Raw genomic sequence first — 17,497 nt, forward strand, 5'->3', positions numbered from 1 at the left:
CCACCCCCCTCCCCCCCCCCCGCGGCTCCCGGGCCGCCCCCTGTGCCTGGTCCCGCCCCCACCCAGGTACCTGCTCTCTGCTCCACCCCTAGGCCCGCCCAGCTGCGCGCCCCTGGACCTCCATCCGCAGTTTTCCTCCCTCCGCGCCCCTTCTTTCACATACCCTGCGCTCGTCCCTTCTCCCCACCCCCAGGCCTATCCCCGAGCCTCCGCTTCACCCTCTCCCCCAGTGCCAGCCCCCGTGGGAGGGGAAAGGGCAGTCCATTTGGGAAAGCAGATGGCTCAAAATAACGTTCGGAGCTGGTACCGGAGCCTGGGCGTGTGGGAGGAGGGTGAGGACCATTCTGGGCAGGTCCCTCCCTAAAGGGGAACAAAGGGATCCCTGAAATCCTGTCCCCACCGGTTTGTGAGTCCCCAAGGGGCGCCTCTCATCGGGTGCCCGACTCTGACCGCCCCCAGGTTCGTTCCTGGCCCCACCCCAGGAAAAGGGACTGAGGAAGGGACTGAAAGGGTGGCGAGAAGGGGGAGAGGGCCGGGCGAGGAAACTAGATTTCTCAGGACCCAGTTCTACCAACTGAAGGGGATGCGGGAGGGAACAGCCCCCCCCCCCAAGGGTCGGATGGCATTTTGCTTGGGCAATGCCAGATCTAGGAGCAGGGGAAGGCCAGAGCTGCAGAAGCCACGCTCCCTTCTTCACAGGATAGGAGGCTCAGGCCCACCGGCTGTGCTCCACAGCAGTGGACAAGGGAAAAGCCAATGAAAAAGTCTGCCCAGCTGTGGCAAATGCTCGCTTCTGATGGAGACATCTAGGGCCCTCCACCACCCCCAGGGAGGAAAAGGAGCCCGGAGCTGATCCCAGGGCCATCGGCAAGGAGGCTGGGAGAGGAAAGTGATTTCAGGGAGAACTGGGGCTTGGCTGTCACTTCTAAGGTGACACCCCAAAGGCTGGTCCTTTTGTGCCTGCACATCCCATGCCAGGATTCAGCCATCGAGGCAATGCCAGGGGGTCTGCCATTCTGTACACTGAGGGGGGCTTCCTCCACCCCAAGGGACTTCTCTGGCCAAGTCTGCAGAGGCACACGAACCAATTCCCCAGTGGGAGCAGGCCACCATTTTGTACCCCAAGAGTCTCAGCTTAGAGTTGACAGTTTAAACCAAAGTGTGAATAAAGCACAAAGTGTGAGGGCCAGATGACCTCCAGACTTTTATTTCCTTTTCAGTTTCCTCCCTTTCTTTCCCTTCTCCCCCCCCCCACCCCACCCCCGCACCCCCCCCACCCCAGGAACTGGGTTGATCCCTTCTGAGGAAACTAAATCTGAGGCCCCAGGGCAGAGGACTTCTTAGAGAGCCCACCCCAACCCCCCCACCCCCCACCCCCCTGAAGGCCTGGCCTCTATCCAAAAGGATCTGCAGGGCGAGGGAAGAATGGGACCAGGCTATGCCCAGGAGCAAGGACCTTTCCCTCCCCCCAGCCCAGCTTCCATCAGGTGCCCCCCATTCCCCTGCTCTGCACACTCAGTCCACCTTCTCAATATCCTTCCTGGCTTTTTGGTTCTCCACGATAATCTTGATCATGGAGAGAAAAATGGGCACCGCCATGGGCAGGAAGAGGGGGATGTAGATGGCAAACTTCTGGTCATCAGGAAAGTAGAGGAGGTGAAGGAGGGAGGGGTCAAAGAAGGCCTTCTCTGAGGCTGTCACAGCCTCCCGGCTGATGTGGAAAGCCGACTCCAGGTTTCCAGAAGCCAGCTCCACCACTACCTCCTGGATAGCATCCAGTGCACGGTATACCTGGGCAGAAGGACACCGGTCAGCTTCGGGGGCTAAGACAGGGTGCCCTGGTGCCTTCCCCCCTCACCTAACCCATGCAAAGGGTGCTCTGTGAGCTACTCCGAGCCCCTCCAGGTATGGCCAGGGCTCTGGGGAGCCGCCAACACCCTCCATGGCAAAATGCAGATGCCAGGCAGTCATCGCAGGACCTGGGAGGTTGGAGGTTCCAATTCAGTGGGTCCTTCCCCAGCCTAGAGCCGGCAGACTTCCTCCTCGGGCTCCCCGAGCCCTTGAGTCAGATGCCATCGGCTAAGTCAAGAGTCTCTCCCCATGCTGCCACTTTCCTGGACTCTCATCTGTACCAACCTCAGCCCAGATCCTCCCTCCACCCTGCCAGGAAACCGCCGGGCCACCTATTGTGACACTCACAGAAACCCCATTCAGAGAGAGGGGAGAGGGGGAAGAGATGGAGAGACAGAGACAGAGGCTGCTAAGATTCCACTTATTCCCTATTTCTCATGGCTATTTCCAGAACCTCCCTCCACCATCATCATCCTCTGACATTCACCCAATCCTTCTAAATCACTTGGACCAAATTCTTGTAGCTGTAAGACATCCGCCTTTCTCAAGGGATTCAATCCTGGTTCACAGTGATCATCCCCACCCTGAGGCCCGCACATATACTTGGGGACTTCAATATACACGCTGATGTTCTCTCAACACCAGGGAAAGATGAGAGACACCCGAGAAGAGGGTGCAGGACAATCTTAAGAGACGCACCTGATAGTGCGTGGGAGATGGCAAAGGGGCCACAACGCCCTCATCCGTGGTGCTCAGACTCCCAGAATGGTGCCCACTCCAACTCCAATTCCTGATGGCAATTTCCCATCATCCCACACCCTTCTCCTTCAACCCTCCTCCGTGTCCCCTTCATCTTCAATTCCTTCATTAATCCCTGTTCTCCTAATGCATGCCCTCTGCTTGGACGTCTCTCTCCAAAGCCTCTCCCTAGGGATGCCAGGTCAGCTGGGAACCCCTGAAGCCCTGCTGCTGCACAGCCACACCCATGTCCATCAGCCTTCCCTGCCCCAATGCTGTTGCTATTGCTGAACGTTGGGGAAGGCACCTGGGTGTGTGTTCTTCGTCTCACCTGGGCCTCCCTGTGAATGATGATACTCTGATTCTCCCTCCCCCCACCAAAGCTGGTCCACACTTTCCCTTTCCTCCCTCCTGCGCTCCCTCCTCTCCCCTATGACCACTAGGTGGCACCATTGTGCACAGAGTGCTGGACCTCACACACCTGTGTTAACTGTGTGGCCCTGGGCGGATCACTTCACCCCCAACTGCCTCAGTTTTGAGGTCTCTAAAATGGGGGTGAAATAGCACCCACCTCCCAGGGTTATCAGAGTAAAATGAGTTAGTCTACGTCCTCAGCAGGGGCTCTGTGGGCACCGCCTCTTCTACTACACACCTGAAAACCACTCCACATTTTTCCATTCTCTCCTCTGACTCATCTGTGAAGAGCTGGCCCCTCCCTTTGCAAGGCTCCGTGTGCACCTGCGACCCATCTCCTCCCTCCGCCTTTCTACTGGCTCCTCCCCTGGGGCTGATGAAAGGGGGGGGGGGCGGCACTCACAAAAAAGAGCTTCACTAGGCCCTGTCCTCCCCTCGGATGACATGACTCCCTTCCCTTTCAATGCACCCCCTTCCTTAACTGTTCTCACCAAGGTCACAACAAGCCCTGACCACTCGGTCTTTCCGTTTCAGCCCTTCCTCCTCCTCGGCCTCTGAACCTTTGGGCCACTCTCCCTCTCCTGAAGACCATCTCTCCCTTTCTTTAGCGCCTGTGACGCAGCTCGCTCCGGGTGCTTCTCCTGTCTGAACCTCCGCCAGGCCCTCGGCCGGCTCTCACACGCCAATCACGGGCATCTTTTCAGGCTTGGCCCTGAACCCTCTTCCTGCGTGGGGGTCTCCTCAGAGGGTCATCACTACGCAATGACTCCCAGCTCCAGCTCTCACCCTGATCCTCTCCAGGAGGTCCCCCCTGACTCGTCCTAGGTGCTACCGTCCTGTTCACCAACTCCAAACCCCGACTTTGCCCGGCAGATTCTGCTTCCTTCACCTTCTCCCACCCATCCTCCCAGGGGCCGCCCTACACCTTCAGGCTCTCCCCCATCACCCTCTGCTGGACACCGTCCCCGCTTCGTCACTGGCACCTGCAGCTTCAGATCTGCCAATACCCTTCCTCCATTTTGGGACGAGGACAAGGAAAACCTGCACTGAGCTGTTCCGGCCCTTGGGCAGAGGCCCCGAGGAGGCCAGAGACAGATGGCACCAGCCAAGAGACCTGCTAAGACTCTGGTAGTAAAACCTGCAAAGGCCGTGGGGGCCTAGCAAATGTGGCCGGTGAATGGGATGGAAGGTACTGCCCTGTGAGGAAGGGGAAGAGGGGGACAGCAGCAGCAGCTGACGTTTCTACAGTGACGGGGTTTACCCGCATCCCCACAACCTCTGGTCCCACAAGGCTATGACCAGCCGCTAACTTCCACTTTAGAGATAAGGAAGCTGAGGCTGAGAGAGGTGCAGTCCCTTGCCCAGGGTCCCAGAGCTGCTCTGTGTCAAGAGGTCAGCCTGGAGCCCAGGTCTCGCCCACACTCCACTGTGCCAATGGACGAAGAGCATGAAGAACTCAGAGAAACAGGGTGAGACTCACACCCACTGCTGGAGAGGGAAGTCAGCAGGACCGCTGCCTGCCCTGACCAGGGCTGAAGTGGTGGAGAGGGAGGGCGCACAGGCCCGGTAGGTCATCTTTGCTTATCTGTCTTTGTTATAAGGGAGGGCTCATCTGGACAGTATGACTGTGCGCTAGCTCTAGAGTCGACATCTGCTACGGGCATAATCTCGGGTAGGTCACGTCCCCTGCCTGGGCCTGAGTTTCCTCCTCTGTCAAATGTGGGAATTGTACTCGATGGCCTGAGGTCAGTTCCAGCTCTAGACTGAGGATGCTCCCCTACTCAACAACCTGCTGTGGCTCCCTATGAGTGCTATGATAAAACACCAGTTCCTCAGCGTGGTGCCTGACGTCCTCTACTGCCTTTCAGCCTAATTTCCATGATGCTCCACAAAGTGCTCCACACGCCAGCCAACCCAAAGCCCCTGCACAAACCATGTCCCCAGGCGCGGCCTGTGCTCCTTGCTCATCTAGGCCTCTCAGAATCCTTATTATACGCTCATTCAGCCTGCTCCTTTTCTGGCCTCATATCCTCACTAAGCAGCACGGCGCCTGAAAGGTGGGGCTGGACGGAGATGGCACGAAAGCCTGCCCTACACCACACACACCTCGGAGGCCACATCATCCTTGATAACGATATTGCCAATCTTGTCGAGCAGCTCAGCGAGAGAGGTCAGGGTGGTGATGACCGTAACCAAGTTCTCCACGGTGCGGGCCCAGAGCAGCCTGTCCACTTCCCAGGACCGCAGCCCTTCACTCGGAGGGCTTCCCAGAAGAAAGTTGGCTGGCATCTCAGGGTGGGGGATGCCAAAGAGCAACCTAAAGAACAGGGAGAGGGATCAGGTGGGGCCGGGTGGTGGTGAAGAGCAAATCACCCAGAGAGCCGGGCCCTGGTCCGTGCAGGCTCCGACCTCTGATGAAACCTTAAGGGCAGATTCAGGGGCTGCCACAAGATTACGGACGTGCCCAAATACCTCCAATGCCACATCCTATGTGAAACATTACCTGATGCACTGCCCCATCCCCTCCCTCCCCCAGGCCTGCAGACCCTCCTCTGGGCACACGGCCCCGTCTTCCCTGTGCTAGCTCTGTCCTGACTTATCTCAATAGACTTTATGTGGTCTAACGCATCTCCTGTCCCCCTTCTCCCCACAGTGGTCAGCCTAGAATGCCTATTGTGGATGCTCAGTCTGCTGGCTAAAGCACCAACAATCCAGGTAGACTTTCTGAAATATCAAGGAAGCGGGATATGGGGCCAGGCAGGAAGCCGTGGCCTCTGTGGGGTTCGGATGTGACCCTGGACATGCTGCTAAACCTTCCGCGCCTGAGGAAATGCTCTAAGTCTTCCGATGCCGCCCCTGACCTTCCCTAGCGGAGGCTGGTCCTCGCCAGCAGCCACATACACCAATGACATCCCGGAGCCATCCTCAGCCCCAGCCCCTCTGGAAGCTGGCCCGGACTTCTCGGTTAGCGCTGCTCCTCCAGGGAAAAGGAAGCTCTTCTTCAGACCCTCCTGGTAAGATTCCAGATATTGCCTCCTGACACTGATCCTGCCCCTCACCCTGTGCCCTTGGGGGGTCTGGGGATGGGACGGTCCCCAAAGGGTGACTCTAAGAGCAGACTCCCGTCTCTTCCACCCCCCGGGCCCTCACCGCATCTGGGACAGGAACACCTCCATCACTGGTAGCATGTCCACGTTGACCTTCACAGGGTACTTGGTGGTATTGTAGGCACCGGGGTCCACATTGTACACCTGCAGGGAGGAAGTCACAGTCAGTGTGCGCGGGCAGAGCCCTGCGCATGATGACAGTGACCAACCCTGGTCCCGAGAAGGGATGGGGAAAGGCAGCAGCCTCCCTGGGCTGGGGAGGCCCATGGGGAGGCTGGGGCAGTGACTGCAGGTGCAGGACGGCGCCTGGGCCATCACATACAGCTGACCGCACCCCTGGATTTGCTCTAAGGCCCATCTTTGTTACCAGAGAAGGCTCCCTCCGGGGAAGGGACAGATGCCGAAACGACAGGGATGGAAGACCAAAAAGACAGCGATAAGCCTTTGACAAAAGCAGCAGCAGGTGACAGCCCCGTGCTCGGGAAGCTTCCAGTGTGACAGGGCTCACGGACCCTGCCCTCCGGGATTCCCCACGGCCCAGCCCAGACAGGAGGCCCAAGGGTAAGGAAGAGATCATTACCATGATGCCGCCCCACCGGGGGCTATGGAAGGCGTTGGTGGCCACCCGGGCTCCATCCTTGTCCTGGATATATAGTGGGGAGTGGGCACGCTCAGGCACATACAGGAGGAAATTGATCACCGGGTAGAGGGAGGCAGCTCTGGACCCTGGGTGACAAAGAGGACACCGAAACCCGCTCTGAGTCTGCTCTGAAGTCAGGCCTCGCGCCCTGGTGCCCAAACCCACCTTTCTACCCTGTTCAAACAGCTCCTGGCATCTCACCTCCCCCACACACTCTGCCAGGATGAAGCTGAAGCTTCCCTGGGCCTGTCCAAGCTGGGGCCGAATGGGGCCTCCCTCAGTCAGCAGGGAGCGGCAACAACCCCGCACCCGGCCCCCGGCCCCCGGCACCCCCATCCCATCACTCAAGATTCCTTCCTTTCCCACTAACCTCTTCTGATACGCCTGCAAGTCACAAACACCTCAACATACACGTTTATCAATCAGGCACTTTCCTGGTCAGGGAATGACAACTAGAAGCCTCGTGGACTCCTGGGGGCACGATGTTAGAACTCTGCCCATACTGCTTAGCGGTCACCTGGCCCAGGTTCCTCTCTGCCCAACTTTCTGCCACGATCACCTCTCCAAGCCCCCACTAAGGCATGAGAGGTGTGATCGGTGTCTCCAAGGGAGCACCTGTACCGAGGAAGTCCCCCTCACCTCCCCGAGGGCTGCTTGCTTTGGGGGCTCGGGGCCTCCGTTTGCTCCTGGCCTGGGGGCCCCCTTCCCATGCCTCCTGCCTGTGTTCTCTTAGTGGCTCCAGATCCTGCTCTCTAGTCTGGCCCACGAGTTCTGCTTTTGACAAAGCACCTGAACTGTGGGGGACGGTGACTTTGGGGGCTTCCTAGGCACTCCCTGCATCATCTTTGTGCAGATGACACCCGAGTCTTCCCTCCAGCCTCCCTGAGGTCCAAGCTGACAGCACTACCTGCCCCCTGGACCTTGCAGACCAGAACAGAAGCCCCCATGACCCCCCAGGCTCACCTGTCCTCTGCATCTTCTACTTCTGTCCCCACCACTACGGCCCCCAGCTCCACAAGCTCAGCCATCCTCAACTCCTCATCTCTCCCTCAGCCCTGACAACCAACCACCAACCAGACTGTATTGTTTCTACTTCGGCCATCTCTCACATATCCCAGTTGGATTCTCTCATCTGACCCTATCAGCCTCCTTACATCAAGCCCCTCCCTCCATTCCAATCATCCTCCACACAGCCCCCTAAAGCATGGTCACTCAATAAACTGCAGTGACTACCTACTGCCTCTAGGGTAAAACACAAACTGCCCCGTCTGGCCTTTAAAGCCCTTCACAGCCCAGCTCAAACCTACCTTTCTAGTACCTTCACATGTTCCAGTTTGGCTGAGCCAGCCTCCGTGCTCTGTCACACACAATATTCTATCTCCCTTCACCACACTTTTGCACATGCCGTGTCCCATGCCAGGAATCCAGGCCCTTTCCCTCTAAGAATCCCCCGTTTTCCCCAAAGCACAGCTCGCATACCTCCTCCCACAAGGAAGAATCACTGCCTGATCCCCCACTTCCATACCCCCTCCCCCACGGCTGCTGCTTTCCCAACAAGATCACCTGATGCCTATTTTGTACTGACTCATTCGCGTACGTGGCGTCTCCCCTGACAAATGTTACTTCTCTGAGGACATTTTCATTTCTGTATAGTGGGGATGGGGACATCTACAAGAGTCTATATGCAGCAGATCCATGGGTGATTAATGAGAGGGACACCCTGAAAATACGACCTCCTTCCTACGTCAGGCCTAGCAGGGAGATATGACCCTCACCCCGCCCCACTGGCATCACCACTCAATCCCCTTTTGCTGTCACTAAGCATGTGCGAGCATGCACATGGTTCGAGAGCGCGCGCGCACACACACACACACACACACACACACACACGCCTTTGTAATCATCCTATAACCCCCTCCCCTTCCCTGTTACCACCCCCCCCACACACACACACACACATGCTTGCGGTCCTCCTCCTTCCCCATCACCCCCAGACCCACGGAGAATTTCTTTACCCAAACGGGCCTCCACAGGGTTGATGACGTGAGGGAGGCTGTGAGCAGCCAGGGTGTAGCTCGAAGTGGCCGGGTCAAAGCGAGGCGTCACACCCAGCATGGCGTAGTACAGGATCTGGGGGAGGCAGAGTGGGCAAGCTGCTTCACAAGGATCTCCAACATCTCCCGAGGCCTCAGCCGGCACCCCCTCCCCCAGCGCCCCTCACCTGAGAGTCCATGGAGAAGTTGCCAACAGCACTGAGAAGGGACAGGAAAGGCTGCACGTAATTCTCCACTGCCCCCTCTATGTCCCAGTGGACTTCGTGGGACTTGGGGTCAGGGTTCAGTAAACTGAAGGTGATCTCATAGCCTGCAGAGGAAGAGGAGTCAGGGAGCTCAGGAAGGCCTGGACTGGGGGAAAGGAGACTTCTCCGGAAGGAAGAAGAGACCCCTTCCCTAATCAGGAGGGGCCCTGCCCCACGGTGTCTGCATCCCTTCCCATCCCACCCCCCGGGCACAAGGCCAGGACCCTCTGACCTGCCTCATCAGACAGCATGGGAAGGAGGGAAAGCCCAAGTGCAATCACACTCGGTCACCTACCCAGGCTAGACTTGAGGGGCCGCCTCTTGTCCAAGCTCACTTTGTCCTCTGGTAGGCGGTCACCCAGGGCAGCGGCGAGGACCTCATCGGTCAGTGACATGGCCTGAGCTACCTGCAGCACCCTCTGGCCGATCACCGTCAAGGCCTGCCGACCCTGGGCGCCCCGAACGAACGCGGTCCTCTTGGGCCCAATGTAGCTCATCTTGTCCTGCAGGGGGAGAGACGTCCATGGTGTGGCAGCACGCAGCACCTCGGGACAAGGGTCATCACCCCACCCCCCCACTCCCCCCCACCCCCGCCTGCATGAGATGGCAGTAATGGAGATGACCCCTGTGAGAGACGTCCCCAAGAGCAAGCGGCAAAGCTCCATGGCTCTTTACCTTGGAGAACAGTGAGGATTTCTCAGGGATCACAAATATGTTGAGTGAGCCCAATGAATCCTCCTTTGGTGGAGGTAACGCAGCCTCGGCCTCTGAGGAAAAGAGCAGCCAGGTGGGCAGCAGGCCTGACACCCCTGCCCCCTCCCCTCCAGGAAGCACTGCGACACCCCCAGACCGAGGGGCTTCCTCCAGGTCAGGGCCCAGTGGCCCTCATGGAGAGCCTTGGGAAAGCTGCTGCCCTCGAGCCCACAGGGGACACCCCCTCCCCACCCTTCTCCACAGAGGCCGATGGAAAGGAAGGCAGGTGAAGAGAGGCTCGGGCCCCTGGGGTCCCCTCCTCATACCTTGAACAGTGGCCTTTTTCAAGGCCTTCTCCTCGTAGGAGCCTGCCATGCGATAGGCCTCCTGGAAGCGGCATTTGAGCTTCATCTTGCCTGAGGGGAAAGGAAGGGTGGGCTTGGGGGCCTTGGCCATCGGCCCCCTACTCGCTCGTCTCCAACGTGCCTGCGCTTCCCCGGCTCCCCAGTGCTGTTCACGATGTCCCTCTGACTTGGAATGCCCTGCCCCAACTTGGACCTGCCCTTCACAGTGTTCTCCCTAAGGCAGGCAGGACCCGACTCCATTCCCTGCCCCCTCCACCACAGAAGTGTCTCCTCCCTGCCATGCTCCCTCCGTCCCTTCCCTATTCTGAGGGTGCTTATCACAGACGTACTTGTGTGTCCTACCTTATCTGTCCAACTAGAGCAAAAGCTTCACATGGTACACATCCCCCTACCCCTGTCCCACCCTGGGGCTTTTTTCTCCCCTCCTCCCCCAGCACAGAGATGGGCTCAGCAGGAACACTTGGCTGCTCTTCTTGACACGGGTCATGGGAGGCTCAGATCCCATGTCCACCTCCACTCTCTATGGTCCTCTGCCTAGCACTCCGGCCCGCCCAGGGGAAGAGGCAGCATGGGACTGGGGCAGGCCACCATCTTGCAAACCCCCCGTACCTCAGTGGGGCTGGGGGAAGGTGGAATGAGGAGCTACTCAAACAGAAAGCTTCCCCTACTAGGGTCCAAACCAGTCCAGCCAGTGTTCCCCTTCTCACCCTCGACTAGCATTATTCCTGGGGGTGGCTGTAAAGGTAGAGGGCTACCTTCCAAAGAAGGGTTAAATGAGGAGGAAGGCCTAGTCCCCTTAGCCTTCCCTTGAAAGAAAAGGGCCCGTGGAGGCCAGAGGTAGCTCTCAGTGACATGTCCAAGTTTGGCACAGGTGGGGCAGTAACAACCAGCCTAGGTCAGAACCTTGTCCACTCTGGGCGTTCAGATGAATAAATGAAATTTGGAATCTCGGGCCAATTCCATCCTGCCCATCCCTACCTATCATCCTGCTCTCCGTTGTCCCTCCCTCTGCAGTCTCTCAGTGGGTACTCAAGGACAAATTCATCCCCATATCAGTCTAAGCCTAACAGTGTAACAAAGGGGCATCCGGTATGAAGTCAACTAAACTCAGCATACGCTGAATACCTACAGAGTGACCAAAGATGGGAGGGAGATGGGGAGGCTGACCACACTGAGATACATTCAAGAAGTCCCCGTGGAACTTCAGCCTAGCTTTCGGGGAAAAAGACCCTCTAGTGCACGACTGGAGAACATCATGCAGCCGAACAGATTTATCTGAGTCTCTCAGAGGATACAGCAGGAAACTGGACTTAGAACCAGAGGACCGGGTTCTACCACCAACACGCTGGGTGACCTCAGGCCAGTCACTGCATCCATCTCTCTTCTCTTCTCTGTCTCTCTCTGTCTCTCTCTGTGTCTCTCTCTGGTCCCTTTCAGCTCTCTGTGGTGAGCTGATGACCCTGGGCCCCTGCTCCCACTACCAACCCTGAGCCTCGAGGGTGAGCATGCCTAGCTCGTGGCAAGGACATTCCCTCCTTGCTGGGGGCTTCTCCCGCTTGGTCTGGCACCACAAGGAGATGAAGAGGATGGAGATAATTCACTGAACAGATCACCAAGACAGCATCTGTCATTCATCTGAGCTTCTCTCTTTCCTCACTAACTCTCAGGCTACCCCCATCATCCTTGTTTGGTCCTGATATCCCAACCCAGTTCAAGGGTCAAGGGACCTGGGCTACTGTAGAAGCTCTATTTGGGAAGAACGTACAAAATACCCAACAGGTGCCTTTCTGTCAGCCTTCTGGCCTGCCCAACAGCCAGAGACTAAATACACTGTTCTTTACGTTGGGCAAATAACATTTCAGACCATGAGGAGAATGGCTTCAGTGCCAATATGGTGCCAACCCCCCTCCACCTCTGTGAAAATCAAGGGGGTCAAGTAGTGTGAAGTGCTTTACAAACCTTAACATGCCTGACCAACATCAACTCTCCACGCGGGAGAAGGACTGGGGTACAATCATGTCCCCCCGAATTTCTAGACCACTCCTGTTCTCAAAGTACTTGGCTGAGCTTTGAGCCCGGCTTTCCTGTTCCCACTCCCACCCAGGCACCTCTGAACAGCAAGCATGCCAACCAGCAGTGGGCACTCCTGAATACTCTGCCTTTGGGGCTGGGTGCTGGTTCTGCTCCTGAGGCCTCCCAGGACTCTCTGGCCATGTCTCCAATTTAATTTGGGGGGGGGGGGTGACTTGCCCAGGGTCACACAGCTAGGAAGTGTCAAATGTCTGATGCCGGATTTGAACTCAGGTCCTCCTGAATCCAGGGCCGGTGCTTTATCCACTGCGACACCTAGCCGCCCCCTCTCCAATTTAATATAACAATCATGGGAGTGGCTAGGTGTCCCAGTGGATAAAGCACCGGCCCTGGATTCAGGAGGACCTGAGTTCAAATCCGGCCTCAGACATTTGACACTTCCTAGCTGTGTGACCCTGGGCAAGTCACTTAACCCCCATTGCCCCCCCCACCCCCCCCAAAAAATTTAGCAATCATTGACCAAAGGCCTTCTAAAGACAAGGCATCACCCTAAGTGCTGGCCATACAAACAGTCCCTGACCTCGAAGAAGCTACAAGCATTTAGGAAGCACTGACTATGTGCCAAGCACCAGGATAGGGCTACGAAGGCAAAAGTGAACTGTCCTACAGGCAGACAACATGTGCATGAGGAGGATCTCATGAGAAAATCACATGTAGTGAGGAGGTGCCAGCAGCCGGGGCCAGGAAGAATCAGGAGTGGGCTGTGTACCCTGTGGAGCACACAGGAAGTGCTTGTTAACGCTGTGGGAGACAGAGGCCGAGCTGAGCCTTAGAAGAAAGAAGGCAGGATAGAGCACAGCCGATGGGCCAATCTGACTAAAGTGCGGATGGGTAAAGAGAAGCACCACAGAACAGGACTGGGAATGTAGGTGGGACGTGAAATGCCAGGATCTTGTCATACTTTATCTAGAGACACCAGGGAGCCACGGAAGACCTCTGAGCTGGGCAGTGACATGGCCAGAGCCAAGCAGAGATCAATGCGGAGGGCAGCAATCTTAGAGAGCACTGCCTGCAGCACAGACAACTGCCGTGCTTAATAAGGCCAAGAGGAAGAACAGGCAGAGAGAACAGAGAGCGAGACATGGAGTCAGGAAGACAGGAAATTGAGTCTGACTTCCCAGTACTTACAACTGTGTGACCCTGCGCAAGTCACTTCATCACTGAGCCTCAGTTTCCTTAAATGTAAAATAGGAATAACAATACTTGTAGTACCCAGCTCACAGGCTGGGAGGATCAGGTAAGATCATGTACGCTCTCATTTTGTAAATTATAAACACAGTAGAAATGTCAGCTAATGTCATGACTAACAAGAGGTAAACTCCTTCTGCCCCACGGATGCTGAGAAAAATCTGTCTCTAGGCTTTTGATGACCTGTTTTTAAAATCAAAAATTTAACATCCAGGGGCAGCTAGGTGGCGCAGTGGATAGAGCACTGGCCCTGGAGTCAGAAGTACCTGAGTTCAAATCCGGCCTCAGACACTTAACACTTACTAGCTGTGTGACCCTGGGCAAGTCACTTAACCCCAATTGCCTCACTTTAAAAAAAAAAATTTAACATCCAAAGAAATACAGGGCGGGGGGAGGAGGGGGTTGGATAAAATGAGACTATAAATTAATTAGTGGTGCTTTTAAAAGCACCTATTGGGGCAGCTAGGTGGCGCAGTGGATAAAGCACTGGCCCTGGATTCAGGAGGACCTGAGTTCAAATCTGACCTCAGACACTTGACATTTACTAGCTGTGTGACCCTGGGCAAGTCACTTAACCCTCATTGCATCACCAAAAAAAAAGAAAAGAAAGGGGAAAAAAAGCACCTATTACCCTTATCATAGTCATAACAAAATCAGCTTTACAGGACACTCAGGCTCCAAGGCTTTGTGCCCTGCCCAACTGCTTCCCAAAGCCCCAAAAGTCTGTCAGGGTATCCCCATGCTACCTAGGAGGTAGAGGGAGGCAGGGAGGCGGAGTCACAGGGCAGGGAGACAGGGGTGGAAGAGACTCACATTTAAGTGGGACATCTCGCTCATTGACAACGGTGAAGGGCAGCTTTTGCTGATCTACTATGGGCAGGGAACCCTGGACAAACACCACTGAGACCGGAACTCTGAGCCGGAGCTAAAAGGAGAGAGGAGATTAGGGCCTCCCAGCAGGGCGCCAGGCCATAAACCCACAAGCTTCCAAAGGCCTCACCAGCAAGGAGTCCAGCTGGCTGATCTGGGAATAGGGCAGGGTGGCCCGGTATGTCTCTGTCGTCTTCCACCACAGGGGCAGCCCCAGCATGACGGCCATGGTGGCAAAGCAGAGGGCAGCATGTTTGCCCCGGATCTTCTCTGGGGTACGAGGTGAGACAAGGAGAGTCAGCCATAAAACATGGGAAAGGGAAGCCCACTAGCCTCACCATCCTAACAGTCAGTCAATGCTCACCATGTGCTGGGCACTGGAGAGACAGTCCCCACCTCTGGCATCTGGAAGTTACCCACCCTGCCCACTCCGAGACCACCCACACTTTCCAATCCATCTTCCCCCTCTTCACACAGTAAGGGGGGAATCAAATCCCCCACCCCACCCCCACAGAAGGGAACCTCCAGGCCAGGGGCTCTTAATTAAGGTCTTAATTTTTTTATCCTTCTTTCTACTCTGATAACTGCACTTCAATACGGTTTCCATGGTAATCCCATTTTGCACATTTAAAACCCTCCTGCTGAGAATGAGTCTCAAACTATGGGGAGCCTGTGGTGATGCATGCACATGCATGTGTGCGCACATATACACACACTCTGAAGAGAGCCAAAAGTCCAGGGGCTCCTAACGGGGGTCTCAACTTCTTTTCCTTATTATTTTGATAACTGTATTTTAAGATATCTGGTTTCCATGGCAACCCTATGTAACAGTCCGTGCATTTCTCTTATGCTGCAAATGGGTCTCTCGAGCGCACACACGCACACATGCATGCATGCGTGTGCACACGTTCTAAGGGGATCCTCCAGGCTCCACACACAACACACATGCACACACACACCCAAGAGCGCGTGCACACAAGCACGCAAACACGCCACGCCCACACGGGATGTACATAAGCACAAACACGCGTGAGCACATACACCCAAGAGCGCGTGCACACAAGCACACCAACGCCTGCCCAGACACAACCACGCGCGATGCACAAAAGCTCACACCACGTGCGCGTGCACATACACCCACGCACACGACCGCGCTGACACACGCCCCCTCCCCCCAGCCCCACGCAGCCCGGGTGAGAGCAAGAGCCTCTCCCCTCCCCCACCGCCTCAGTTTCTCCCCCTCCGCGTAGACCCCCGCCTTTCTCGGCTCCCCCAACCCCCGCCCCGGGACCGTCCCTCCACACCTGGGTCCAAGGTCAGCGCTGCCAGCGCCTGGTTCCGTTCTCGGTCTCCTCGGTCCACCCGAGGGCGTTCTAATCGAGCTCGCTCCGGCATCCTACCTTCAGCCATCCTCCCTTCCGCCATCCTTCCTTGCCGCAGAGCGCTGGCCGAGTCAGGGCGGGGCTACGTTCACATCCTCCAATCAGAGCTCAGCTTGCCGCTCCGCCCGGACGGGGCGGAGCCAATGTTCAATCGCGGCCAATCCTGGGGCGGTATTCCCTAGCAACTCGCCCGGGCCCGCCTACTGAGCACAGGGGGCCCTTCACTACAGGCCGCGGCGAGGGACTAAAGAGCTTGGAGAGCGCGAGCGAAGGAAATGCGGCATCGGGCTGAATGCACCTGCTCTAGCGGCTCCTGATCTAGACCCTGACGTAAGACGCCCTAGAGGGCGTGAAGGAGGCTCGGGGCGGTGGCACTGACGTCATCTTGAGAGGATTGTACAGAAGCTTCGAATTACAGACCTCCGTGACTGGTGCTATTGAATGAAATCAAGAAGCGTCTATTACAAAGAAAAGCAGAAACAGACCCTGCCCTCAGGGCAGTCTAAGGGACCATTCCCCAGGCAGCCTATGGCACTGTTAGACAGCTTTCATGGCTAGAAAGTTCTCCCTGACATCAAGCCTCAATTTACCTCTTTTGCATTTTCCATCCGTTACTTCCAGTTCTTAGGATCATAAATTTAGAGCTACAAGGAACCTTGGAGGTCCTGTCTAACCCACTCATTTTACAGATAAGAAAACTGAGGCCAAGAGGAATTAAATGACTAACCAGGGATAAAAACATCTAGGGTGTGTCTGTGGTGGGCTTTGACTGAACTACAAAGTCTAGTACCTTTTTTTGGTGAGGCAATCGGGGTTTAAGTCAAATGTCTGAGGACAGATTTGAATGCAGGTCCAGGGCCATTGTTCTATCCAAAGGGCTACCGAGCTGCCCCACTTTTCTTTTTTCTTTTTTTTTTTTTGCGGGGCAATGGGGGTTAAGTGACTTGCCCAGGGTCACACAGCTAGTAAGTGTCAAGTGTCTGAGGCCGGATTTGAACTCAGGTACTCCTGAATCCAGGGCCAATGTTATCCACTGTGCCACCTAGCCACCCTGCCCCACTTTTCTAACACATAATGGTGGCTTCTCAATTCTGCCTCTTTCCAGGGCCAGGAAGCACTTTGTCTCCTTCAAATACTTATAAAGACAGATATTATTGTCTTCCCTGAGTCTTCTCTGGGCTAAAACACTGACAGTTCCTTCAACTAATCCTTATATGTCATGGACTTCACCTTTTTGATTGCCTTCTGGTCAATTTATCAATAGTGTCCTTAAACGTGGGGCTTAGGACTGAAACAAGTACACCAGAGATGTATGACCAACATCATTTCCTCTCTATCTTGGATAATGTCTATCTAATGATCTGCCTCTAGGTATACCATCTCTCACCTGGACAATACCCCTAATTGTTAACAGGGCCTAAGATTTCAGGGAACAAAACCTGCCTCAAAGTTAGAAAGAACTGCATTCAAGTCCAACCTTTGACACATGATTCAAGAACTTGGGAAAGTTAACTTTCCAACTCACCGGCAACTTTCTCAGCCAGTAAGTTTCACTGATCTGCATAGATGGAGAGAGTGTACACTCACCAGGAGTTCCATACATAGTGTGACGAATAAAATCTAATGTGTGTGTAACCTTACCTGCCCCTCCCCCCCCTCCAGTGTGTGTGTGTGTGGGGGGGGGGACTAGCTAGGATTTACTTATAAATTAGAAACTTCAGCAACAGTGTTTGGGCCTTAAGCATTTATTAAAGTATATTAGAAGTTAATAAAGATAGAACACATGGAGTTCAGAAAAATAGCCAAAGCCTATCTACCCTAGAGTTCAGAATCGACTCCTTCTTACCTCAGCCACCAAC

The 17,497-nt window shown here is 55.6% G+C and overlaps 1 protein-coding gene across 1 annotated transcript; it reads right to left on the bottom strand.

The window, feature by feature from the left end:
• Positions 1-1,376: 1,376 nt before the first annotated feature.
• Positions 1,377-15,727, bottom strand: PIGS (phosphatidylinositol glycan anchor biosynthesis class S). Its single transcript, XM_044005009.1, has 12 exons — positions 15,561-15,727; positions 14,387-14,526; positions 14,200-14,311; positions 10,069-10,158; positions 9,725-9,816; positions 9,345-9,552; positions 8,972-9,114; positions 8,766-8,880; positions 6,691-6,836; positions 6,154-6,254; positions 5,110-5,320; positions 1,377-1,791 (listed from the first exon to the last, which is right to left on the bottom strand). The coding sequence occupies exons 1-12, from the start codon at positions 15,679-15,681 to the stop codon at positions 1,516-1,518; spliced, it is 1,755 nt and encodes a 584-aa protein (XP_043860944.1). The 5' UTR covers positions 15,682-15,727; the 3' UTR covers positions 1,377-1,515.
• Positions 15,728-17,497: the final 1,770 nt, after the last annotated feature.

Source organism: Dromiciops gliroides, chromosome 4 (genome assembly GCF_019393635.1).
Source record: "Dromiciops gliroides isolate mDroGli1 chromosome 4, mDroGli1.pri, whole genome shotgun sequence".
Classification (NCBI taxonomy): domain Eukaryota; kingdom Metazoa; phylum Chordata; class Mammalia; order Microbiotheria; family Microbiotheriidae; genus Dromiciops; species Dromiciops gliroides.

What these genes read in the sequence shown, in the direction of transcription:
- PIGS (XM_044005009.1), bottom strand. Translation starts at nt 15,681, where the DNA reads ATGGCGGAAGGGAGGATGGCTGAAGGTAGGATGCCGGAGCGAGCTCGA. An exon ending in AATCCTCACTGTTCTCCAAG is followed by an intron (nt 9,553 to 9,724) that starts GTAAAGAGCCAT and finishes CTCCCCCTGCAG; the next exon opens with GACAAGATGAGCTACATTGG. An exon ending in GTGTTCCTGTCCCAGATGCG is followed by an intron (nt 5,321 to 6,153) that starts GTGAGGGCCCGG and finishes CCTGTTCTTTAG; the next exon opens with GTTGCTCTTTGGCATCCCCC.